The 27,524-nt window shown below is 41.0% G+C and overlaps 1 protein-coding gene across 3 annotated transcripts in view; it reads right to left on the bottom strand.

The window, feature by feature from the left end:
* sdk1b (sidekick cell adhesion molecule 1b) overlaps window positions 1–27,524 on the bottom strand; it is a 325,525-nt gene that overhangs the window by 88,510 nt on the left and 209,491 nt on the right. For all 3 annotated transcript variants that reach the window (XM_086033471.1, XM_086033472.1, XM_086033473.1), the window contains 9 exons: window positions 21,964–22,066; window positions 18,445–18,620; window positions 13,301–13,384; window positions 9,159–9,353; window positions 8,702–8,818; window positions 7,497–7,664; window positions 5,223–5,325; window positions 4,943–5,116; window positions 2,460–2,596 (listed from right to left, as the gene is read on the bottom strand). In XM_086033471.1, the coding sequence (XP_085889597.1) occupies window positions 2,460–2,596; window positions 4,943–5,116; window positions 5,223–5,325; window positions 7,497–7,664; window positions 8,702–8,818; window positions 9,159–9,353; window positions 13,301–13,384; window positions 18,445–18,620; window positions 21,964–22,066 (1,257 nt within the window). The remainder of the gene's footprint in view (window positions 1–2,459; window positions 2,597–4,942; window positions 5,117–5,222; window positions 5,326–7,496; window positions 7,665–8,701; window positions 8,819–9,158; window positions 9,354–13,300; window positions 13,385–18,444; window positions 18,621–21,963; window positions 22,067–27,524) is intronic.

Raw genomic sequence — 27,524 nt, 5'->3', positions numbered from 1 at the left:
GAGTGAGAGAGCCTTGTGAATATGGTCATCTCAAAACGTCACTTGCAGATTAGAATAGAAAGTCTTTGTCGTCGTTATATGGGCAGATGATGGACGTTTATTCAATCAAATAATGGTATTGCTTCAGTGAATTAATTTGACTGTTTTAATTGCACAGTATATTCTGTGGTGTCTCTAAATACATGAAGATTCCCCTTTGGGTGTTACCGTTTACGATTTCCAATAACTACCTCGGTCGCATTGCAATGCTTTCGGGACGTATCGCAGATTTTTTGTTGTTGTTTTGTTTACATCACTTTTAATAAGACTGTGATCATTTTGTTCATGATATCGGCAAGGGAAATGTTAACATCTTTTCATCTCTAGAATCAACACAAAAAAAGCACCAGACAATAACGAAGGAGCACAGATGTTGACGTATACATTGGCGGAGGCTTATCATTGTCTACTTGCACTTTAAGATGCGAGGGACAGATGCGCTATTCTCATCTGACCGGCCGCGTGTGTATTTGTGTGAATGACAAGCGTAATGTGTGAGTGTATGCAAACAAAGCAACGGCAGCAAAGGCATTGTGTGATGTAAAAATACGAGCATTACTAGCAGCCATCCCGAGCATCTAATTTGTCATAAATGCGTGTGGGTGCACTCACACGGCGACAACATAACAAAGCAACTTTTGTCCATCCCTCAATGTCTGCAGGCTCCCTTCCCACTTCTTTTCTTCTCCGGTGAAGATATTTTGTACATTTTGCTTTCTGAGATAATTAGACTAACTACCTGTTTTGTAATTTCTTGAGGGAAAAAGGAAGGAGTCTATCCGGGTATATGTGCTAGATAATAGATACATTACGGTCGTTAGGAAATCTTATTTGAAGCGCTTTTCACACAATTGTTTGTGGTTAAAGATGGATTTTGCAGTGATAAAAAAACAAAAACAAACACTTTCTTTTTATATTAAAATTGTCTGTATGACCTGCCAGTAGAATATTATTCATTTTTATGGGGGGGGATCATATCGCTCTTGCCCATTTTATACAACTAAGGCAGGGGTGGCCAACCACTCAAAGGCAAAGAGCCACAATTGTGACCGTGTTACCGCAAAGAGCCATTGTCAAACGTAATCTGTTCCATCACCACGTTCTAAAACGAACCCTCCACACACACCGTATTGCTGACTTTGTGTAAAACATACATTTTTCCCCATAATCCTATCGCGGGCCGAAATGACATTTTCATCAGACAAACGTGATGTAACAATATCAAGAGCTCATGGTTTGGTTTTATCACGGTATTGATGTCACAGTATTATATTTATTGCAATATTGTATGGAATTTTACACAACCTAAAAACAATTGGGTTAAAAATAACACCATTTTGGGTCAAAAATGGACCGATCCACTAATTGGGTCAATTTGACCCACCTTCTTGTGTTACTTTGTACAAAACAACCCCCAAAAATTGGGCTGTTTTGTTCATTATTTATATTTATATATTATTTATGTTTATATTTATCAATACATGTATCACAGCCTTTTATTGTTTTTGTTCTATTTATTGTATTGTTTGTAAAGTGCTTTGTTTACAGCTCGAGCTGTTATGAAATGCGCTATATAAATTGTATTGTATTGTATTATTTTGCAGTGAAACAAGACCAGAACGATAGCAAGGAACTTTTACCGCACCATTCCATGCTCCCCACCCCTGACCACATACACGATCACGGGGTTGACGGCACGCTGCGCCCAGCTAAGCTCATTTTCCAAAATGGCTTCAGGAGCCGCATGAAACTGGCCAAAGAGCCGCATGCAGCTCGTGAGCCTGACCTAGGGTCATCAAGTAAGTTGATCGCATCTCTTATATTTTATTTTATTCGAGGGTATATTTGAAAAAATACAAAATCAAACTGGTAACATTTCATTTTTGGCAATACTCCAACATGAATAAGTGAAGTGGGGGGCCTTTCTTTCGGCAGAGATTCGAGGGAGGGAAGTGAGGCTACATTCAAATCTTGCTAGCAGCTACACCAGCTTTAAGCGCTGCGTTTATTCGTCAAACTTTTATCAAAGTTGGGTGCAAAGTGCCTGTCTGTGCGCATAACAGAAGGACAGAGGAAGTCACTGTAGCCATCTTGTCATTCTCTTCCTCAATCCCTCTTTCCCTCTGTGTGCCATCTGACGCGGCCTGCTGTTACAAACATCTGTGCTGACAGAGGGGCGAGAGACAGCAAGACGGAGGAAGCGAAAGAGAGCGAGAGAGAGAGAACGAGGCTGGGCGTGAGAATTTATTTATAGGGAACCTGGACGTACATTTACGCAGCAACACTATTCCCCATATGTCTGCCTTATAAATGAGCGTACATCGGCGGCTGCTAGACAGCGAGCCAACAGCTGTTTGCCGCTCTGGGGCTATAAATTAGCCCCGCGTACCCCCCTCCCCCGCACACATGCATATACGTACTGTTCTCCGAGAGCTCCAACAGATAGTAGAGAAGCGGAGAGTTGCCGTCGAATGGGCGCAGCCAGGAGAGCAGGACCGAGCGTGAGTCGGAGTCGTTGAGACGCGCCGCCAAGGAGCGGGGAGAGTGTGGCAACTCGCTGTGCACCAGACAAAACAAAACAAATCTTTGCATGCGACGCTTACGTTTACACAGAGAAAGCTTGACATTGACATACAGTAGATCACAAAGGTCAGTACGCCCCTCGCGTTGTTGTATTTTGTTACAGCATTTTCATGGAGCAACACTGACAAAATAACACTTGCTAAAATGTAAAGCAGTCAATGTGAAATTTCAGTCCCCTCAAAATCACTAAACATGAAGCATGAGGTCTAAACCACTGGCGACAAAAGTGAGTCCACAGCCAAATAAATTGATTTAAATTAGGCCCGATTACAGTGGGGAAGTATTTGAAAAAAAATCTGTTGAGTTTGATTTTTACGCTGATTAAAACGAAAATATCATATCAGCAAAATTCCACTGATTAGCTTATTACAGTCGGAGTCATCTATAGCTATGTGGCAACTTGTTTGTGCAGTCACAATTGAGACAGTGTGGTGAGAGGTGTGTGCAGTTCCCAGTAGGTCAGTGCTATCAATATCTGCAAGATAGCATAGTACGAATTAAGAGGATTAGTGCTGGCCTTTCTCTTAATATTATATATGGGCATACCGCTGTAATTTTTTTTGTTTTCGTTTTCAAAGCTTGAAACAATTCTGTTTTAGTGTTTTATTTACAGACGTACACATCTATTTATACATATATATATATATATATATATATTTTTTTTTTTTTTTTAAGAAAATGGGCATCCTATAGCTCAAAAACTGGACGTAATACAGAAAAACACAGATCAGTTTTGGATTCCGCACCCGAAAATGAGTTAAAAACAGCTGTTAGACCTAACTCAACAAAAATTGTGTTCCCCAGTGTTAGCCATCCCCTCTTGTTGTCATGTGACCCAGAGGATATACCGAATGACGCCAAGAAGGGAAAATGGTAAATTTGAGCCAATTTGAACATTTTCCCTTCGGGGTCTAGTCACTTTTGTTGCCATTAGACATTATTGGCTGTGTATTGAGTTATTTTGAGGGGACAACACTTTTACACTCGCATGCCAGCTGTACACAGACTACTTCACTTCGGTGTGGTTCCATGAAAGGATTTCTTTCCACAAATGTGAGGCCGGGGGTCTGCCATCTTTTGTGAGACGCTGCATTGAATAAAGGTTCCCACGCAACAGACAGGCGACTTCAACTGGATACAAGCAATAACTTGAACAACCTTAATAATGAACTCATTAACTGTGGACTACTTGATTATTTCTCATTTGTCAGCCACCCATCTGCCGCCCAAAATCATCTCGGACGACCCTCTAAGGAAAAGCGCTATAGAAAAACGATGGATCGACGGTTACTTGCTGCCCCCCCCCCTTATTAACCTGTTTCTTTTCATTGCCGCTTATGAGTCGTTACATATTTCAATAATCAAGTGAACGTGAGGATGATGATGGCAGACAGATGAAGGTGATGTTAAAGGTGTCGACGCTCCGAGAGGATGCGAGGAAGAGAAAGGAGGACGGGGGGAAATGAGATTGATGTTTTCTTCTCAGAGCTGACATGACGGCGTTAATTAATGGATGAGCATAGAGAATGTTGGAGCGCTTACCTCCGCAGAGGCCACACACACACACCCTCCCACACACACACACACACACGCGCACACCCCGAGAGGGACGAAACACATGGATGGGCCTTGTGAGGGTTGAACCAATAACCTGCTGGTAATTAGTCTGTCTCCTCAGCCGCCAGCGTCTGTTAGCCTCCGCGACCCGACGATAGCGAGCTAACGAGAATGTCACTCTCACACGCGCACATAAAAATCCCTAATTTACCGTCCGTTTTTTTTATTTTTTTTTTTCATAGGGGTAAACATGGAGCCACTTCAACTGACATGTAACCTCGCCGCTCACTATCGCTCCGAAGAATGCCAAGTTCCCGCCCTCGCGCTCGCCCTCCTGCCCTGCAATTGTATTAATATAGCATAAGTATCGTTTATAAATACATCATACAAGCGCTTATTATTATATAATGGCCCCTACCTGCGAGCATTCTCTCACAGCGGCTTTAATGAGGTTTGGTGGGTGAAATATGCATCTGACGTGATTTAATATTAGGGCCTTATTGCGAGTGGTGGGGGCATACTTTGCGACACATTTGCACATGAAGTCATGATTTAAAAAGATGACAAATTAAATAAGCTAAAGCCTTCTGATGTATGTTTGAGCCGGTGCTATATTATCTCATGTTAGCGTGATTCCCCAATAATCTCCATCCATTTCCTGTAGCGCTCGTCCCAATTAGGTACCATCTAGTACCGTCTACCATCTAGTTTCGAATACAAGCCTCCTTTTTTTTGTAATTAAGGATGAGTGTCTTCCACTTACATGACTTCCAAGCGCGCAGAGCGGGAATCGTTTCCGGCCTGCGAGGTCACAGTGCAGGTGTAATCTCCAATGTCGCCTGACCACGTCTGGCCAATGGTGAGGGAGCCTTGGCGTACAGAGACACGCCCCCCGCTGGTGGTCATGATGGGCGCACCGCCTCGCTCCCACTTGAAGCTGCAACAGGGAGGAGCCGGTATACGCGCACACATTTATTGAAAATACTTTCTGCATAGATGACGGAGCGCAATAAGCTTCCACTCTGTAACTAACAAGCTGGTACCTGACATTGACTCTGGGGTCATGTGTGGCATTGCAGGCCAAAAAAGCAGTGGTGCCTTTGATGACACGCAGGTCGGACGGGGGCACAGAGATGACGGTGCGACCTGGAAAACAACACAGCGATTAGACCTGGGAGTAAAACAATACGCTAATGCGGCGGTTCTCGACATTTTTACACCAAGTATAACCTAAAAAAAAAGCTCTGCCAGCACCTTGACCGACATTAAAATACAGCAGCAGTGTAAGCAGGGGCGGAGCCAGAACGTGCCTAATGGGTGGGCCTGAATATTTTTCTCACTGAGCACACTCCTGTCCCGTATATTCAAATAAAATAACAAACTGAATAATATGAAGTTGAGATCTTCGTTAGACAACCACAATTGTGCCATTCTTAAAATTAAAAGTATTTATTTTTTCATGAATCTCACTGGGTGGGCAGTCTGTCAATCTGGGTGGGCCTGTACACACCCAGGCCCACCCATGGCTCCGCCCCTGAGTGTAAGCATACTCATCAAAAACGAGGCGGAGGTTTTAATTCGAAAAAGTACACATTTTAAGCCACTGTAACATTAAGCACAACTTGAACATCAACACTGTAATTAAATATAGGAAAATGAATAATTTTTGATGAACACTTGTGTCCATTACCGTATTCTAATGTTGGTTGAACTGGAAGAGTTGCACATTTACATTTTTTTTATTTTTTAAATTTCTTTTATTTTTATTTTTTTACAAATCGGCGTTGCTTGGTGTAAAAAGTTTGAGAACCCCTGCTTTGAGGACACAAACTCAAGTGACAAACGTCTAAGGCTTTGAGTAGATTTGTTAAACATGATGCTGTGTTATTCCAAACGTGTATGCACGGCTGCCCCTGACTGGTGAAGAATCAATTAGTCACCATTTAAGCCAGGAACAAGTGGAGCACAACGGTACAAGGACGTGCTTTATCTGCTAGAAACAGACACCCCTGTCCGTGCTTGTCGTTGTCTCGAAAGTGCTGAGCACATCGTATTCAATCCCACTCATGAAAAGGGAATAAAAAAAAAAAAATGCTACACGGGCGAGGACGTCAGCCGGCTCATTCACTGCCGACGATTTAGATGAATCACCCGGCAAAGGAGCACTGACGGCGAGCATCCCGCAGGCCGCGGGCCTAATCGAATCCAGCAGTATTTAATGTGAAGCTGGCAGAATAAATGTAAAAATGAGCCAATCGATATGTTTAGCGGCCACTCAGTCGTCCTCCTGCCCGGCCAATCACATGATTTATTCGCCATCTCATCTGCCCGTGACATCGATCGGCAATCGTGCGGCTGTTTGCTATGCTGAACTAATGCCACCCGACAGCGACGGCTTAATTAGTGTTCCGCGTCTGCAACGGATACATATTGACGGATTTCGCGTAGTTGCTCCTCCGCCAAGGACGTCACGCCCCTTGAAGTTTCTTATATAAAAAATGATTTTACTTTGTCGAGGCCTACGGAAGAAACCATTTCCCCCCCTTTATCGATAAATAAAACAACATTCAAGCGACTGAAGGTGATCCAAATGAAGGTTGTTTGGCGGATGCCGGCGTTCTACAAAGCACCGATTCAGTTTCATTATTTTCTTTTCATCTCTGCCAAGGAGGTTCCACTTTCGTCAGAATGCAGGTAGGAAGAATTACACAAAACAGACAAAAGTGAACTCCGGTCAAACTTTGGGGAAGGCACCTTGCTGGGGGTCCAAACTTTTTCCTCTGAGGGTCGGAAAAATCAAGGGCCACGTTGCCATTCTTTGACTTCATCAAACATTCTAAAACCAATCCATCAAGTAATTCCACGTATTTGAGTTCTTCTGAGAGAACAGCTCTCTAATGACACAACCAAAAGGAGCAATCTGTAATAAGCTGACAATCTTTAATGCAGGGTTTACTTGAGGATCATAATGAATGGTGAATACGATATGTTGACAAATCAGATCTTGACACAGAGCAGAAAGCGGAGGGAAACGTCTTTGCTTCTGAAACTGAATTTTCTTGATTCACCAGGTATTAAAACGAGACAGTTTGTTGCAATTTTAACCTTGTAAATAGTTTTTTCTGCATGTTTGGAAATACTATATAAAAGCAATTTATTGTAAGTAATAGTAGTGTCTAATGTTATTTTTCATGTACGCGGTGGGCCGTTAAAAAAAGGGACGACAGGCCTCAAATAGACCCCGGGTCGGGGTTTGGACGGCTTCTCATCATGGATATTTGGCAAATCAATTAGTTAGAGGTTAATGTCTTACTCACTCCAAACAGTGAGCTTGCCCGTGGCGTTGATGGTCCTCTCCGAGTTGAAAGCGACACAGGTGTATTCTCCCGAATCCTGGAAGCTGACGGGCTGAACCTGCAGGCTGCCCGACTGCAAGAGTGTGAACCTGGGAACCTGCACGGAACCGCTTGCTAACACCTGCGAGCCTACAACACAGAGAACGAGACACTTAATTAGCCTACAGCAGGGGTCTGCAACCCACGGATCCAGAGCGCCATGTGGCACTTTCTGTGACTTTGGAAAATAAGTCATGAGTATTGTTTGCTGCTTGGCGACCGGAACTCCCGAACTATGTGGTGGGCTAATTAAGGGTTGTGTGTTAATTGCGATTAACCCACGTTAAAATATTAGTTGCGTTAAAGTAAACTGGTGTTAACCCCTATTACAAAAAAATTAATTACCTAGACGTGTATTAAGGCTGGGAAAAAAACTTGACCCACACGGTCAAAAATGTACGCCTCAAAACTATAATTAATAATTTTAAAAACCTATTTGCAATGCCTGGAACCAATGCTGGATTATGTCCAGCGTTTGAGGTTATATTTTTTTTTCCTGTCAAGTGTTATGTGGAGAGGTGTCCCTATCACTGTCGGCCATTTTCCCCGGAAAAAAAAATTAGCCGGTTGGACGATTCCCTTAGTAATCGATGGGATAATCGAAAGGGTGATTGATTCCAAAAAGATTCATTTGTGACAGCCCTAATACATATATATATATATATATATATATATATATATATATATATATATATATATATATATACATATTAGAACGTTGCTCCTCAAATGAAGTCATCGATTAGCAAAACTGCTCCTTTGAATCTGAAAATTGGTTTTGACTCGAATCGAATCATTCTACTTTAAAATATGTGGAGACTCGTAAATAATCCTCTTTTACTAGATACATATCTCTTAAGGAAATGCCATGTTGTCTTGTGGTTCAAGAAAAAAGTAATGCAGGAAAATATATGTGGTGCCTAAAAATGTTGTTTCTATGAAAAAAAAAACAAAAGTTGGAGTCTTTCTGTCGCATATATGTATGTGAGGGTCAAATGCCAGTTGCGCGAGTGTGAGTCGCTGACTGTAATTTGTCCAGTTCAGTCACATACGTGGCAGGCCCAAGAAGCACTGATTTCGATTTCAGACCCATTGTTGGAGAGCGTCTATATCTTTGTGTACGTTACCTTTCCTCCAGGCGACAGCAGGCTTCGGGGCGCCACTCGTCTGGCATTTAAACAAGGCCGTGTTCCCCTCGGTTACGGTTTTGTCGGATGGGCGCGCGGTGAAAGTGGGAGGCGCGTCTGAAACGTAGCGAGAGAGCAAAGTTGGGAGCAAAGAAGACATGGGAGGAAAGTTGTGGTGCCGTAGCGGAGTGATGATGATGATGATGATGATGATACAGAGGGGAGCGCTGAGGGAACTTATGGTGAGCGATTCTCAGACATTCACTGCAGTCTAGAGAGACTGCCGATAACACACAGACGCGCAGGGGAGCATCCAGGCGAGAGCGGGGCCCCAACATCCAGCGCATTCGGAAATGAGAAATCAAAGCCAGCCCTCGGTTAACCGTGAGGAACCGTTGCTGGTGGAGGGAATGAATGGAGACGGAGAGCGAGATGCCGGCATCGTCGGAGCGCTCACTGGAGACGAGCAGCTGCGTGTGGGCTTGCGTCTCTCCGCCGGCGTTGCGGGCGAAGCATTGGAATATCCCGCCGTCCCCCGGCTGCACTCGGCGCACCGTCAGGCCCGCCGCGCCGGTCACCTTGTAGCGAGGGTTGGCCAGCCTGGACAGAGGCACGGCATCCTTGTACCACTCTATCCTGGGTGGAGGCACACCTGTACGTGCATGTGCAACGTGGAATAACACAAAGAGGAGAACAATAGCTTAGACCAGGGGCGGGCAAATGCTCAAGGGACACGATTGTTTTTTTGGGGTGGGCTAGGTCATTTGTAGAAGGAAAATTATGAATTGTTTTTTCATAATATTTTTAATTGAATGACCAAATAATCGAATTACAGGTCATTAATCGATTATCTAATAAATGCTTCTCAAATTTCTATTACACCCCGCAGGGAGAAGAAAACGTTTCGTGCACCCACCCAAATGCTCGCCGTGACTGTAAATATCATTTGTCTGTAATATTGTGAAAAGTACATCGCTTACACCTCATATTGTATCCTTATTAACATTAAAGAACCCACCCGCCCACCAAAAAAAAAATGTATAACTTATAGTCCGGTCACATGCATTTAGAGCAAAAAGTGTCAAACTATTTACTGTAGTAAACTTTAAGGAGATGTTTGTTTTCATTGAAGTATAAGTCATGCATCTGAGCCTGGGAGCTCCCGACACTTTCTGTTGGACTTGTAAAACAAAGTTGTCTATATCCTAAGATCGAAAAAAAACTTTAAAATGTTGTAAATCACTAAAGTTGTTTTAATATACAGGTGCTTAAAGGCCTTTAAACTAAGTCAAGTGCTGGAGTTTTTATTCTTCAAAATTTTGACAGCATTTTAACCCTTTTTTCTACAAATGAATATCTGCTTCAAATATCGGTTATCGGCCTCCTTGACTAATAATCAAAGGATATCGGCCTAGCTCGACTTCAAATATGTATAATGTATTTAGAAACAGCTATGAATACACTTCACAATGTTTTTCATTCAGAACTAAATTACGGAAGTAAAGCGTTAAACTGTTTTTCATCATTTCTCTGTTCCTAATTTTGTAGGTGTGCCTAAAACCACATCCAGTGAGAATATTTGTCTTAAAAACATGTATCATGTCTTCTTATTAAGTCAGTTTCGGGACGCACATACCCACACCAAAGAGACCACCGTCGCATTTATAAATTAATGTAACGTGAAAGCGTACACAAATTTTTTTTTTGATTTATTTAAAAAAAAAAAATAATTTTAAAGACGTCATCTTACAGTCCTGCGTAAACATGAAAATGCAGACGCTGCACGTGTGCAAATGTTCAGGAGCAGAAGTCCCATTAACCAGGTAAAATAAATATTCAGGCAGTTACATTATTTTGCTAATTTTTATTTTCATTGTTCAGTGAAATAGTGCTCCTTTATTTCCATAGTATTTTAAAATTCAGGTCAAGTCTACACGCTCTGAAAGCCGGGATGGCGGCTCACGGCATTTTTTGTTTGCTAGATGGATAATTTAATTTCAGCTTTTTAATTCATTTCAAAGAGACCTTCAACTCTGCGATTTGTTTTGTAAGAGTTCAAAATGTGTTCATTTAATAAATAAAATGTAATTTTCTGAAACATGGATAGACTGCATGCATTTCATAGGCAAAACAAGTTTACAAGTGGAAATCGGGTCGAAATGGCTCTTTGAATGAAAAAGGTCGCCGACCCCTGTGCTAGACTAATGCATTTAGCTCACTTATGCATGGGAAGAAAGGAAAGTACTTAATTTTTGGTTGCACATAAAATATGTTAAACTAACACAGATCATTTGTTTATTTCCCCGGAAAAGAGGCAAAAATTAAATCCGTTTACGACATTTTAATCAACCGATGTGCATGTTCAAATTAAGTACATTTTTCAACATGTAAAAAAAAAGGTACTTAATTTCCACTTGCAGATGATTAAAATGTGATATGCTGAAGTAATGTTCCCTTTCTCCCTAAAAAAATAATAAAATGAATGCTAGTTTAACACATTTTGATCATGTGCAACCGATGTTCATGTTCCAATTAAGTCAATCTTTCACGATTTAAAACTTCCTTTTATGATCTTGGCGATTTTTTGGAATCTTTCAAATTTGGCAAACAACACTCAACTGCTCTGTGGTTTGTCAAATTTACAGGAGTTCAATTTTGCTTGACAGGGACCCTCGGATTAAACAATAAAAGTCATAACTTTGTCAAACTTGAAGCAGAAAAAAACATTTTCGACCTGTGTTGAGATTTGAAGTACATTTCACAACATGAAAAATGCGCGCGTGCTTCATGTATAACCGACTTGTGTTCTGCCCACTCAAACACTACACGGCCAGCGTATCCAACCGGGACACAATTAAAAAAAACAAAAAACATTTGACCTCTGCAAGCTGCGCAAACCCTCCATAGCTCCTACAATCTGTTTCCCTGCTCTTGGCTGCTATTAATATGTATGGGGACATAATGACTGCTAATAATATATTGATTGCAGCCTCTGTCTGGGTGGCGGGGGCAGCTGAAAAACACTCTGAATAAATCATAGCCGCAAATATCTACAGTATAAGCGCCAACCTACCTGACACGCATGTCAAATGTGACGGGCACGAGGCTAATGTAATTAGCATCAGCTCTCCATACTAATTTGGAGAGAATGTGCGTGTGCGAGCGAGGATACACCAGAGGAAGATTCCCCAGATTTCCTCCTCAATCCGTCGGTGTCAAACTTCCCGCAAACAGTATTCGGCAGCCCCCTCTGCCTGTCACTCTTCTTCCGAGCCGCCGCGCTCTGCCCTCGCCCCGAGGCGTTCGGCCTATTTGATAACGCCGACGCAGTATCGACCAGGGACGTCAAACTTGCTCGCCGCCGCATGTGACAGATGTGAGAATGTTGTGTCCACTCCTACACGATGAAAATCATCTTTGCGTAATCCACTTTCTAGCAGCTGTCATGAACAATGGGTTTTGGTGTCACTGTGTTAATCTGCTCCTGCTGCTAAATGCTTTTTTGGCGTTCACAAACCACGCAAGACACACAAAGAGGGACACTGTTGAAATACAGTGGTGCCTTGCGACGCAAGTTTAATTTGTTCTGTGACCATATGTGTAACTCAAAACACTCACCTTTCCCGATTGAAATGAATGAACCCACCCAAAAAAAACGATTTTGCTTGTGTTTTTAATAAAGGAAAATGGCTCTCTATAATGTTGTACTTTATAAAATCATAGAGTAATAATGACATAATTAAATCGAATGACCGACATAAACGACTACTCAGTAAGTTGCTATATGATTAGATAAAGATAAGCATTGCAAAGCTAATGATAGCATGTCAATGGCATTTCCCAATCATGTTAGCACAAAGCTATCGCGTCGTTCTCAAGGGAATATAGTGTAGTTCGCTTTGTTCTATCTTTAGTTTGACAGTAAACTTCAACTGGGAGTGCAGCCGCTTTTTGGATGGATTGTTCGCTATCTGTAAAAACTGCTGTTTATAGTGAAGTGAGTTGAACTGTCTTTACTGCTACCATACAGTGCTCAAGTCAACTCTTGCAAACTCATATTGTATCTCAAGGCATCTCTATACTTGGAATGTCACAATTCAAAACCCAAGAAAATTATTGTTATTATTTGTAATGCTTCAACAGCAACATTGACCACAGATGTTGGATGGATTAACGCACTTCATGGCTCCTTTAGAATTTGTAATTATCAGTCCACTTCATTATGCTGTTCACATTTGGACATCACGAGGCCAAGATGACACTCGACAATTGAAGACCAGTACAGATGCTCTCAAAGGGAAGTGGCCACTGAGGTTAGAGTCGGAAAAGATCCAGAGAGACTGGAGGTGTCACCGAAAGGCAAACACCTGGCATGTATGATGCAAACTCAAATAATAATCCAGAATCATCTCAGGAAGATACAATTTAGATTACGTCAAGCGAATGTGTCCTTGCTTAATCAATCAATAAAATGACTTAATAAAGCATTTTAATCTGACAGCAACTCAAGAAAAACGGACACCGGACCTGTTTAGGGAACACTTGGGAAATGTGAGAGGAGCTAAAGATCATTTCTACTTATACAAACATGCAACGTACCTGTGGCCAAGCAGGGAATTTCCACATTTTTATCAATCTGAGCAAAGATTTTCCACTGGGGCTGAGCGGACAGAGAAGGCGGCTCTGGAGGGAAAACACAAAACACGATAATTGAACACATTGTCAATGCACAACGCACTGTCATATCCGAGTCGAAACAACACACAAATCAAAACATCTTTATTTCCGTCAGCAAAAGAGATATTCGAATGACATGTATATGCATTTCAGAAAAAGGCATGGGGAATTTAATCATTTAATAGCGGGGGGAAAAAGGAAGTCATTCCTCTAAGTGGAGAAGCAGCCATTCGAAGGTAAAAATAGCTCCCACTTTGGTTAAACAATGGATTGGAAGGTAGCCCTTTAAATGTTAAACACACTAATTATGAAATGTAAGACATGCAGTAGGGAGGATTGACGAAGGAGTATGAGCGCAATGCTGAAAAGGAAAAAAAAAAAAGAATAAAGTCACAGTCTCATGAGAATCTAGCCGTTATATGAGTTGTTGGTGATGATTATTGATTTTAAAGATTGAATTATCCCAGCTCGGGATGGTCCGATCGGATGCAATCGATCGGCATCGAGGCCGATACGGGCTAAAATATCTGGATCGGACCATCCCTTTGCTCTTAAAGTGGAAGTCAACCCAAACATATTTTTTTCAAGAATATGTTCCCAGGAGGCCCACGAGTTGAAACACAGCATTCTGATTAATTTTGCGTTTGTGGAATATAAATTAGGCAGCAAAATGCACTCGTTTTTAGCCATCTTTGGGGGCGGCCATTTTGTCTTCTGTCGTCTGAAAATGACATCACAACTGCTCACAACGACCAATCACGGCTGACCTGTTTTCTGAATCTGAGCCGTGATTGGTCGTTGTGAGCAGTTGTGATGTCATTTTCAGTCGACAGAACACAAAATGGCCGCCCCCGGAGATGGCTAAAAACGAGTGGATTAACACTTACTCCACAAACGCAAATTCAATCAGAATGCCCTGTTTCAACTACTGGGCTTGCATGAACATATAGTTGAAAAAAAAATGTTTACGTTGACTTCCCCTTTTAAAGAATTACACCTATGTATTCTATTGCGACTTTTCTTCTTTCAAAAAACATACATTTTTCCCTTTAAACGATGAACTCTGTCATAGTATTACAACCTTTTTATTGACATACTTCGTCCCCTTTTCATAGCGGGACCTACAATACTCGTTTGTAAGCCTGTGCGCGCGCTTTCGTCATTGCTAAACTCCACCGTTGAGATGAAGATGTGTGGAACACTTCCAATTGAATGTTTTTGACAAAAAATACATCAAAAAGTCATCTTCAATTGTGAGGAATCTGAGCAACACACACAAAGAAAGTGTAAGTTTATGATGGCGTACAGGGAACGAGCAGCTTCTACATTTATTCTATTTGACTATGCCGGCTTTTAAGTCGTGCTTTGTGCTTTGCCTTTAAAGCACATGAGGCCTCGTCTCGTATATTTATCGAGCACAGTTGGGAGTCGCGTGTGATTTTGACCGGAGAAGTGTGCCATGAAGGAAAAACAAAAGCTTGATGGTAAAAAAAAACAAAAGCAAAAGAGCCTGGTGGTGTGACACTAATAAAGCACACGTATTTATTCCCTTCAGTCAGGTGAGTTTCAAGGACCGAGACACATGCGCACAAAAAGCAAAACGTGTTTTTCACTTGTTTTGCTAGTTTGGGTTTCAAGACGCTTCGGCTGGCGTCCCACTTGCGTGGCAGTAAAGCAGCGGGAAAACAACAACAGATCTATTGTTGTTCACGGTGGCGATGCAACACACCAGCTCCCCGTGTCATACATATTCCGATTAGTGGGCAGAATAGAAATGTGACTGAATAATGAAGACCTTTGAGGCGCACGCACGCACCCCCTCCACACACATGCAGTTCAGTATAGAAATTAATTTCACCGCGGTCTTCAATGAGGTCTATTGAGTCCATATTTGAAACTTGAGCATTATTATTCAGCAGTGATGCCCAGCAGCCCTCTTGGCCTTGAAGTGGGGAAAATATACGGTATATATACGTTTTTTTTTTTTTCACATTTGTTAGAACTGTCATTATGACTTGACATTAGTACATGATGAATATGATATGTGAAAAAAAATCTGCCGTCTTTACTCGGAAATGTCCTCTCTCTGTGTTTCCTTTGTACTTATGCTATATTTCGTACGTTATATTTTGTATATTTCTGTTGTATTTTTTATTTTTGAGTACGGCGAAACGTTGCCGTGTGATGAAGTGAAGCACTTCCTCACGTAATTGAGCAACACTGGGGGCTCCATTTTCAAATTTTCATGGTTGGTTGTGCACTTTTGCCAATTTGGCAGATCGGTCTCCGCCGGTGTGTCCTTGGAAATGTGTTCAGCGAAGTGACAATTTGATGGTCGAAAATCAGTCTAAATTTAAATCTGCACAGACCACGTCTAAATAGCAGCTGGCCAAATGCGATTTTTGGGAACTTGATCCAGGCGCAGGCGGACAGATTCTGAGCTCCGCAGACGTGTGGTGGATGTTAGACATATTTTGTTGATGAACAGCGGGCATCAAACACCTCGGAATGATTGTATATTTTTAATATCATATTATCCATACTGAGCATCAGCTATAAACTTTAACAGTTGGGTAAAAAAATAAAACAATATGGGTCGAAAAGGGACCGACCTAACCTTTTTATGCTATTCATTTAACCTAATTGGTTCAAAATTAATAAGCCATAAAACAACCCCAAAAATTGGAATGGTTTGTACAAAACCCACAAAATAACCGGAAAACTGTAGCAGACACCTTTTTGACCCGTATTGGGTTATTTTGACCTAACTGTTTTGAGAGTGCGGGGAGCACCAAACGAATGATCGGTGATGGAGAGAGGACCCTAGAGCACAACTTCTGTGCTGGATTTAAAGCGAATGAAAGGAGCCACTTCGATTGGCCATGATTGAAGTCGGCTGTGACCACAACCACTGCGGCAGAGCCTTCCTTCTCGCACATCCGGCAGCACGCGCACGTCTGCAAAATTATCAACAGGCCCACTAGTTGAAACACGCCATTCTGATTACTTTTGCGTTTGTGGAATATAAATTAAGCAGCAAAATGCACTTGTTTTTAGCCATCTCTGGGGGCGGCCATTTTGTCCTCTGTCAACTGAAAATGACATCACAACTGCTCACAACGACCAATCACGGCAAACCTGTTTTCTGAATCTGAGCTGCGATTGGTTATCGTGAGCAGTTGTGATGTCATTTTCAGTCGACAGAAGACAAAATGGCTGCCCCCAGAGATGGCTAAAAACGAGTGGATTTAGTCCATAAACGTAATATTTATCAGAATGCCCTGTTTCAACTAGTGGGCTTGCATAGAACATATTCTTGAAAAAAAGATGTTAGTGTTGACTTCCACTTTAAATAGTTTTGGGTGTGTGGAACGGATTAAATTGGATTTACATAATTTCTCATGAGCAATTGTGTTTTAAAGAAATGTGAATTGAATATAAGACCAGAAGGGCTTTGAGGTCTGCTGATTCAGATCAATTTGGCATTGGATACTCATAATTTTGGTGGAGTTCATTCATTATGTGAGTGCAGTCTTGATGACAGTCAGATCCCGCATGGTGATTTTTTTTTTATCATTTGCAAGATCACTCACATTTTAAAAAATCGGTTCAGATGTTAAAAATCTGAATGAATGAAAAATCTGATGTTATGAACCAATCTTTACGGTAGTGTTAGGGCACACTGATTATGAAAAGGGCTAGCACACTCCGGCAGGTCTTTTGTGACTAGTGAGAATTCTATTGGCATCGCTAGTTTGTTCTCTTTGTGTTAAGACGCTCCCACGCTCCGACAATCACAGTAGATCAAAAAAAGACGCTGACATGCGGGTAGGAGGGAGCGCTTCATCAATCAAGTGTTGGCTGCCATGGCCTGTTGTTTTCTATTTACACACAAATATCCAAGACAGCCACCGCTTGCGACAGAGCTCCTGTGTGACTGTCTTAAGGTTTGTTTTGGTTTTCCCCCCAGCATTGATTTGTGACTCTGGGAGAAAAAAAATAATTTAGCTGGAGGGCAAACAGGCGTGTGTGTCCATAGTGTCATTTTGCCATTACGATTAACGTGTGAAATTCACCCGTGTTCACACACACACACGCGCACACACAAACACACACACACACACACACACCAATTGACTGGATATATGTACTTTATTGATGGACAAGCGATTTAGCTGGAGTTGTCCCATGGTGGACATTCACCACCCGCAGTGTGCACATTTGCAATTTCCAGGCACAAGTCTCTACTTGATTTATGATAGTCTTTTTATTCACTGGGGAAATCACTCTTCATTGTGTTGTAATTTTTTTTTACAGTTCATCAAGTCCAACAGTTTGGTAGTCTCACAAAAAACCAAGACGTCACTGGATATTTCACAAGACTTTAGTGAGGAGAATTTACTGTACATTATAAGTATGTTTTCATTTTACGTTTGTTTTTTTTATTAGCTTTTTTATGATGCCACCATAGAAAAGGTATCAGTGATTACAAAGAGAGAGCGTGTGCCAATAATCACGGAATAGGAAATGGTACCGACTGATATGATGATTTTGAGGCCGATGCTGATTCCGATATTTGGCAGAATAAAATTCTGACAACCAATTAATCCTCCAATTAATGAATTAAAATATATATATATATATATATATATATATATATATATATATATATATATATATATATATTCTATATATATATATTCTATATATGTTCTATACATACTTACAAAACAGGCATGAATTAGAGGCAAAACAATTGACTGTTTTACAATACTTTGTCCGTTTTGTATTTGCTTACCTTTACAAGATAGGCAAATGCGTCAAATAATATGTAAAAAAGTACAAAAAAAAAATCACTCAGCAAAAATCAAATTTCTGCTGATTTTTTTCCTATTTTAAAAGAGCTGATTAATCGTCTGGGCCCTATACACAACAAAGTGGACCGTTTTTAATTGCGTAATTCTTTTATGACACATACCGTGGTTAGCAGAGCAGTGTGTGTATGCCCAAATCACCTACAGACGTTTGCAAAGTGTACACATATGCTCATTATTATATTTGCTTACCAATCACAGTGAGGTGTGCCCTGGCCTCAGCAGCTTTGGCAGTGTTGTTGCCTAACAACGCTTCACAAACATACTCGCCGGCATCCGAGGAGGCCGGGGTGGGAATCACCAGCCGACGCCCACTGGCCAAGAGACGCCCATCGCGTTTCCACGCTACCGAAAGGCGGTCCACATCTCTGAAGAGGAGGAAAGGAGAATAAAGTGACGGGGAAGAAAGAAGAACATAGTAAAAGCATCACGTTCTGTATCAATGAGGCAGCAAATGAATGGTGACAGTGTGTATGGCGGAGGAGTCAAAACTTGTCTGCATGAAGCAGCTGCAGATTAGATAAGGTCTTTCATTCAAATTGGAATTTTTAAGGCCTTAGCTTCAACTGCTGCAAGGTCGCAATTGGTTCAATTGGACAAAATTATCATTATTATCATTATTATTATTATTATTATTGTTATTATTATCATCATTTTTTTTTTATTATTCATGTTTTCCAGGGCCTAAACGTGAACAAAAACTTCAACCAAACAAACTACTCTTGTTTTTCTAAGACTATGAAAGTGCAACTCGCGTCCGCTTTGTTTTCTTTTTAAATTGCACCTGTGCAATGCACTGTCAATTGAAAAAAAAAAAAAATGTTATTAGCAGTAATTAGAAATATGAATTAAATTTGCATTGGAAAACACATAAATCCACGACTTAATTCCCCCATTTAGACAGCGTTGCCTCTATTAGTTGGTGGGGGCTTAAATATTCATGACTCTGCTTCAAATGGACTTCATGATGACGATAAACAGTACTAATTTAATTGAATAAAATTAAACGTTCATTGTGTTCATCGTTCACCAAAAAGAGTCAGACATGTAAGATGAATGCAAATGTGTATCATGCTAACATTTTGTGATTAAAGAGGCAGCATTCAAAGTTCCTCAAAGAGGCGCTTGTAAGTCGGAAGCCTGTGACAACTGCTCCCCTATCATCTCCTTTATTTGTACTCCTTTATTTGTACTTACGGACCTTTTTTTTTTTTACCAATTAATGTCCACCGCCAGTGTCCACTCAGCGAGTAATGCATTCTGGAGGAGATGTGAAAAGGGACGACAGTACACCGAAGTAAGAGAGATGACTAAATAGGACATATTTGAACCGTTCCTTCTGTATCTGTGAACAGATTAACTAATGGCTGTTAGAAAACGACAGTCGCTTGTTTACATTCGAATCTGAGCTCTGGCAGCAAATGCAAATGGCGTCATTTTTATTCCATGTATTCCATTAAAAAATTTACATATTGGAGCCTATATTCCACTGCATGCAGTATTATATAAGAAAAAAAAAATCGAATCCAGCGTATAAATATATTGGCATTTGCGAAGCACTCGAGGGGGGTTCTGTTGATGGACGTGATAATACTGGTAGAGCAACTTCTTGACTGATGGCATGTTAATGATTAATAATTTCCAGCTATCCATCCATTTTCTTCTGCTTGTCTGAAGTTGGGTCACGGGGCAGGTTTAGCAGGGAAGCCCAGACTTCCCTCTCCCCAACCACTTTATCCAGCTCCTCTTGGGGATCATGAGGCCTTCCCAGGCCAGGCGAGAGACACAACACCCTACTTTCCTCCCAGTGCAAGTCCAGCGCAAAGCGCAGTCTAACTGTGCACATGGGTGGAGTTTTCTTTTTTTTTTTTTTATTTCTTCCTAGACTCGCCATTGTGGGATGGAACACAGCCGACTCCCGGCCAATCGAAACGGCTCCCTTCGTTCTCTTTAAAATCAAGGCTGTCGAAGCGCACATGACATCGCGGAAGCAGGAATTGACTCCCAGGGGTCCGTGCTTGAAACTGCCGTGTGCAAAGTGCATTTATCCCCCCCCCCCCCTTGCGGATGATGTAAATTGGCTGCGCATGTGTTGCGGGCAATTGGAGACAACCTCGGATCCCTGACTGCGCGTCCTACTCCAAGTCCACGAAGCACACGGAGAGTGGTTTAGCACACTCCCATGCAACCCTGCTGTGGGTGTAGAGCTGGTCGACTGTTCAAAGGTCATAATGAAAAATATACCGCTCCTCCTGAATCAAAGTTTCAACTTCCTAACTCTCCCCTCCAACATGCCTGAATAGACCTGACCAGGGAGGCAGAGGAGGAGTAATTATTAATAGCAAATGTTAGAAGTTGTGATTAATACTAATACCTATATGTATGAATGGCACTCTCTAGCTAAGTCAATTTACGTTACACGATTGCAATGGAATTCCAATTTACATGTCTATTATAAACTGACCCTTGTATAGACAATATTCTTAATGTTTTCAATTTTAACCATTCTGTTCCACTGGCTGATATGCATAACATCTATCAGTGAGTGTGTTGACTTGTTCTGTGTATCTTGGCAAAAGCGCTGCCAAGGAACACACGAGCCAGACAGACAGCGGCTCAAGAAGCCAATCCGGCAAAAACCCTCTACAAACACTCAAGTGCGCTTTGGGAGTGTGTGCAGCTTATCACCTGTTGATTTGAACACTGTCAGCCAGCATCCCAACACTGATGAAATACATCTTTTTAAAGCTGGGGGTCAAGCCGCATAAATGGTTCTTGCCTGCTATTATTTTGCCATCAGATATTCTGGTGTGTTACATAAAAGAACAAAATGGCCTCGGTGTGAGAATAATAGCAACTTCATGGCCTTGACCTGTAATTGCTATTATTCCTTGTGCATTTGTCATGCACTCCAAATGCGTTTAACAATTCTCACTTAGGTTGCAGTGCTTAACAAATGTATACGACCACTACTCATTGTAAGACTTGTGCCACGCTAAAATAGATGCATCGCAATTTATGCAGTGGTTAATACACCAGTTTGTAGAAGCTTTCTATGATTTCCAATGCTAAAACATCATTATTATGAAATACACTTTTTTTTTTTGCAAAGAAGCGCCAAAAAATAGCACAGTCATCTCTTTTCAGATTCTAATTATAGTGAGAATTAATTATAGTATATATATGTGTGTGTGTGTATTTTTTTCATATTTTTTATTGTATTTTTTTAATCTACCTTGTTATTTACTGAAAACCTGCCCTATTCTGTTTCTGTGTTCAGGCCAAGAGAGCAACTGAATTGCCTTTGGAAGTAAGTCGAAGTGAGGTGAGGAATTTCATTTAAACATAAGTGGTTCTTTGTCACCATCTTGTGCCATACATAGGCAATTAAATACCCCTTTAGGGGAGCATTAATTACACGGGGATTTTCATTATTTGCAGCTCAGTTTTTATTCCCCTGGATAGTCGGTGCTCACTTACTTGAATGTTATGCTTGATTTTTATTTGATTTCCAAGCTGCCCAAATGTGTCTACAAAACTCACTTGAAATCTGTAGGGTCCAAATTAAAGCACTTCATGATGCTGGGTGGTCCAATACGTTTGGAAAGCACTGTATATGTATTGCATATTGTGAATATATACTGTGAATATACAATACATCATATATCTTCACATTATATCATATCATATCTGTGAATATATCAAACATACCTGGCATTAGCAATGCACTCCAGGGTGGCCTTGTTCCCTGCCAACACTGTAGTGTCTTTAGGTCCGATCACAATGGCTGGAGCATCGACTTCTGACTCTGAATCTGCCATAGAGAGATGATAGTGGTTCACACAGGCATCATAGTCCCGGGCATGCACTACATACACCACTACATTCTTGTTGTACAAAGTTAATGTCTCCTTGGAAAGATACAATATGAACAGGTACGTCTCAATAAATTGAAATATCATGGAAAACATCATTGACCGATATTTCAGTAGTTCAAGTCCAAAAACTAAACTCATATTTACAAAAAAAATCATTGCAGACAGTGTGAAATATTTGATGATTTTATTTTGTATAAATTGGATGATTAAGTCTTAACTTGCCATCTGAGGAAATTAAAATATTACTTGAGAAACAATCAAATCCTATATTTTTAATGGATATATAAAGGACATTCTAATTCAATTTGATGTTTAAAATTGCACAAAAGTTCAGTCGGGAGTGAGTTGGTCAAAACATCTTTTTCGTTGACTTCTAATTCTATTCGTACAATAAATCCACCGTCAACAAATACTCTAGATTCCCTCCCCCTCCCCCAAACTATTCCGAACTCTTCAGGGTAGGGATGATGAATTGCAGAGAGGATAACACTACACATGTGTTACAGTGATAACATGAAAAATAGTACACTATTGTGCCTAAAGAGTGATTTATGTCCCCACTGGCAAAATAAATGGCGGCGCGAGTAAGAGATTATGATGATGATGTGTGTGTGTCTGAGAAGGAGCGAGGGAGAAGATGATTTATGACCCAAATGGCCTCTCATAATAATAAAAAAAAAGACTCAAAAGGATTCTTATCACAGCTTGAAAAGTGCATAATGTGCTCAGCAGATTTAGTTTGAAAAGAAGTGGGCTCTACACACACACAGACGCACACGCGTATGAACGTCATTGGATTGGCCACGCCACTATATAGTTATGAATATGCAGATTTGCAATCAGTCAGAAGTAGGAAGTACAAATTAAAGAGGCCAACTGTGACAGGAGTTGGATGGGGATGTGAGCGTCAGAACGTGAGGGATTGTGTGTGTGTGTGTGTGTGGGGGGGTGTTGGGCGGGTTGGATCGGGAGCGAACACAGATGGAGGTGAGGAGCGCCTTTCATCTCATCTTTGAAGTGAAGGACCAAAAAGGTGGTAATTGACTCCCTGCTCTTTATTCTTCACACTTCTTTGGGAGATACTCACAAGAGCCAAAGAATCATATCCCGCTGTCACAGGGAATAAGACATGCGGGAGCAATAAAGCAGCCAAATGACTACACGCACACATACACACACCCCTCACGCATACTCACACACAATTTCACCTTCACATACTCCCAAACATGCCAGCACCTTCTCATTGACACCCACTGGTGCTCTAACTTATAAGAGTATAGGTTGAGTCACTAATTGGAAGATATGGATATAGTGACACAAAAAGAACATTTGGGAAGAACACAAAGCTCTGAAGTTTGTTAACACTGAATATGTTTCCCCGCGAACACACTCAAGGGGGCCCCCTAATTAATTAAAAAAAAAAAATCTAATTTTAAGTGAGTTGATTTTAGTGAAAAAATTTTAAAAACGTATGTACAAAAAATTTGGTTCTCACACTTAATGATGGTTTCTTGTTCAGCAGTTTTGTGCCATCTTTGAATGGTATTTTTTTTATGCAGTAGTTTGCACAGCAAAAAATAAATAAAATAAAAATACAGTGTGTGGTTATTTTGTTGTTTGCTTCAAAACCATTTGTAGTTGAGTTAGAATAGTGGATCTTTTATATAAGCATTGAAAAATGTATGATCAAAAATGAAATATATTAATTAATTCACTGCCAGACCCTCTTTTACTCTCGCATTTGAAAAAAGGTGAAAAAAATATAAATTCGTTCCTGGGATTGAATGGCTGGACTGTGAAAAGACAGGTACATTTGTCAATGGCAGTGGATGAGTTAAGAGCACGTATTTGCACATATGCACATATTTTGTCTATATTTAAATTGCATATTTGTCATCCAACTAGTTAGTAAGTGTGTGGTCCTATGTGCACCCCACCCAAGTGACACTGATAAAAAAAAAAGTTGTGGCCCCCTTTAGCAAATTGCCCATCCCTGGTCTAATATGTTGCAACACGCTCGCAATTGAGGCAACAAAGCCATCAAAACTGCTTGGGGCACATGGGCACCAAGCATCTCTTAATAAAAGACTGGCCTTTGGAGTTTTTCTTCAAGAAAAAAAGATCACCCCAAGATGTGACCAGCTCATTGAAGAGAGACAACTGCACAGCTCCCATTAATTACAACAAGCTACATTCAGCTCAATGGTGAGCTGTTTATTTAATGATCATTTGTATTTACTTTTTTCTATAGCGGTCCGTCAAAATATGTCTATGTAAAAGTGGTTCATGGGGCAGTGAGGGTGGGGAATGTTACTTCAATAAAACACACCATAATTTAATTAGATCAGCCAGCCAGTTGGAATCCTGTTAGCGAGTGGCTAGCTTGGGATGCTAATGATAGCAGTTGACTCGATTTCTCCCGTCACATGGCTCCATTTGTACGAATGAACCACTTTTTGCTATTCAAAGCATGCAATAACATTTTCACACTGTTTCACTGTTTTCTGAAACAAGAGTGCTGACGAAATGATACGCATCTGTTGTTGTGTGTGTGTGTTGGGGTGTGTGTGTGTAGGGGTGGGCGCGCATGTGTGTGTCACATTCGAGACACTCATTCTTTGCTCAGCAGATTTTCTGAGGTTTTTTTTGTTTGATATTTTTCGCCTCGTATGGTGAAAAATTCACTGTGCGTGCTACTTCGGCTACGTGCTATAGGCAGAAATTCAGGTGGCCGATCAAAACACATCCTCGGTGAACACAATTTCAAGATGATGGCCCCAAGCAAAGTTGTCAGATACAACATATTTAGGGGATACATTGGTCAATACGTTGCCAGATTATACCTGCTTATATGATGGCCGCCCAGCCTTGTAGCCATTACCTTGTCCACGTTCTCTTAGCGTGTTTGTTCCCGATGTCTCATCAATAAAATGAAAAGTAAGATAATTTCTCCAGAGAAGGAGACATCTGGTCACATATCGACCAATTTATCTTCTAATATATAGGAGCTGACTTCGCTTGAGGCCGCAGTCTTGCAATCATGTTAGGATGCATTTTGATTGGCTCAGTGTTGTTTTTGCCGACGGTGACGATGGCGAGATGATGTTGCTGACACCCCTTCTTTTCATGACTAGAACATGATGGTGACTAAGCTAAACATGGTGATTAAAACATGACAAGACGTGTAGGTTTTGTGGACGAGACAAGACTGGACGGAAATGTGGTCTGTTCGAAGTTCAAAATGAACATGTCAGGTCAAAAACACATATCATATACATACAGCATAAAGTTACTCAACAGGCCACTTATGATAAATCTCATAGTAAAATTTCATTTTTCTGTGAAAATGCTGCCAAAATGGGCTGCTAGCTAACTTCAAGCATAAGTTAACTTTGTTGTGCTAGCGTCAATTCATTAGCTTGTGGGTGTGTTACAGTTATGCGTAAAACGTAGGGATTCTGGGCCGGGCAGCAGCGTAATGTGTTGTCAGAGTGAACTATTGTTAAATGACTGTCTGAAACTTGGAGGAAAGTTTAGCATTTTACAACTGTTGCTGTTCCTCATGTACCTAAATAAAAAGCACTTGGCTTCTGTAACGTTAGCAGCATGCTTACAAGAAAAGTTGGTTTTGTTGGATAGTTAAGGCCATTCAGAGTTATTAACATGGTCGTATTTTGTCAACATTATGATGACGTACATTTATTAAAAGACTACAACTTTTGACTAAAACCCATTCATTTTTTGTCTATCTAAGATAGCTGCCAAAAAACAACACTTGGATTGACCTCCTGAATCTGCTGTGCAAACGGTCACAAATTCCTTTTTTTTTTCTTTTTTTTTTGGCCTCCAAGTTTTTGTTTTACTTTAAGTTCTATTTGTCCTGAACATGTTTCATTTTCAAACTGGTGACATTTTTAAGGATTTCTGTGTTAGTGGATATCTTCATCACACATACACACAGGACCTTGTCATCGTGCAAAGGCCAACGTGTCGTACAACGTGTAGTGATTTAAGGGAAAAAAAAAAAACGGCCCTGTGGCAGGTGAACGAGATGGAGGGTGGTCATTAAGACGAGGTCAGACAAGCAGACATCGGTGACCGTGTTAAACGTTGACAGTGGCCCCGAGTAACGCGCTAAAGGTGACAGCCTGTTACCTCGGACGGAGGGAGGCAGACGGAATCCCGGGGGAGGGTGAAAGGAGGTGAATAAAAGTGCTCGGCTGAGGCAGGCAGAGCGTGTTGAGGCAAGTATTGCAGATGGCCGTCATCTCGCCGGAGTAAAAGATGGTGGAAGCGGAGAAGAAGCAAAATGCCATATGGATGTGTGATCTTCCCTCCTGTCTCCTCTCTCTAACAGCCTCTCCCCCTGGGGGAATATTATTTCATCTTGTTGGGAGCGTACAATCCCTCATTCGCTGAACGCTCCTATTACGTTGAAACATTTTCCAGTTCATTTTACGCTGGGATTATGGCAGGCAAAAGTTATTTTGTTTTTAATTCTGTGTGCGTGTGCAAGCTGTGCCAGCTCGAGCGGCTCCCTGCAAAGACGCGACAAGGAGAGTCCAGAAGTTTCATCAAAATATATTGGATTGCTCTTTAAGCGAATGAGAAACACCATGTGGTCGGCCGCCGTCCTACGAAAGCATAAAAGCATTGTAAAAAAAAAAAAAAAAAAAAAAAAAAAAATCAACCTTTGATACAAACACCAGAGGGACTCGACTTGCCAGTCGACGGCTCGCTAGCTCGTGCTAGCGTTGAATGCTAATGACTTCACAGTCTCTCCAGCATCCATTTATATAAACATATATATGAAAAATCCAACTAAATTGTCACATTTCCATGATGTGTAGTTAAAAACATCCACATAACTGCCTGGTGATATGAGCTAGCATAATGCTAACAGACACTAATGAAATTAGCATCAACGCTGCGGTAGTTCCAAACCTTTAAACAACTTATATTTGAACACAAATGGTAGCAACAGCGCATACAAAAATATTCAGGCATATATTCTTTATCCTCTGCAAAATGTGACTACTATTACTGCAGTTTACGCTGTGAAACTGTTCTTCGTATGTCTCTCTATGTCTGTGTTGTACTCCCCCGTGGTGGCCACGACGCACACTTTCGAAGGACATGGGGCTGGAGCAGAATAATGACGTAAATGGGGGAAATGGATAAGATGCAAGCGGCGTCATGGAACAAATCAAATTTTTAAAGTAAGGCATCACTGACATGAGCGAGACTCCCAATTATCCGGCACGATGGAAAGTATTTTCCTGAATTTAATGAATCTATAAATACATTGAACTTTTAATTGTTCTTTTCTACGATGTTCTAATTCACTGAGATGCACTTAAGATCACGTTTATCCTGTGATTTTTTTCTTCTTCT

The sequence above is a fragment of the Filicampus tigris genome, chromosome 6, assembly GCF_054856515.1.
Source record: "Filicampus tigris isolate MCC_2025a chromosome 6, RoL_Ftig_1.0, whole genome shotgun sequence".
Classification (NCBI taxonomy): domain Eukaryota; kingdom Metazoa; phylum Chordata; class Actinopteri; order Syngnathiformes; family Syngnathidae; genus Filicampus; species Filicampus tigris.
The sequence above is the reverse complement of the archived record's forward strand: the minus strand, read 5'-3'. Positions and strand labels throughout refer to the sequence as shown.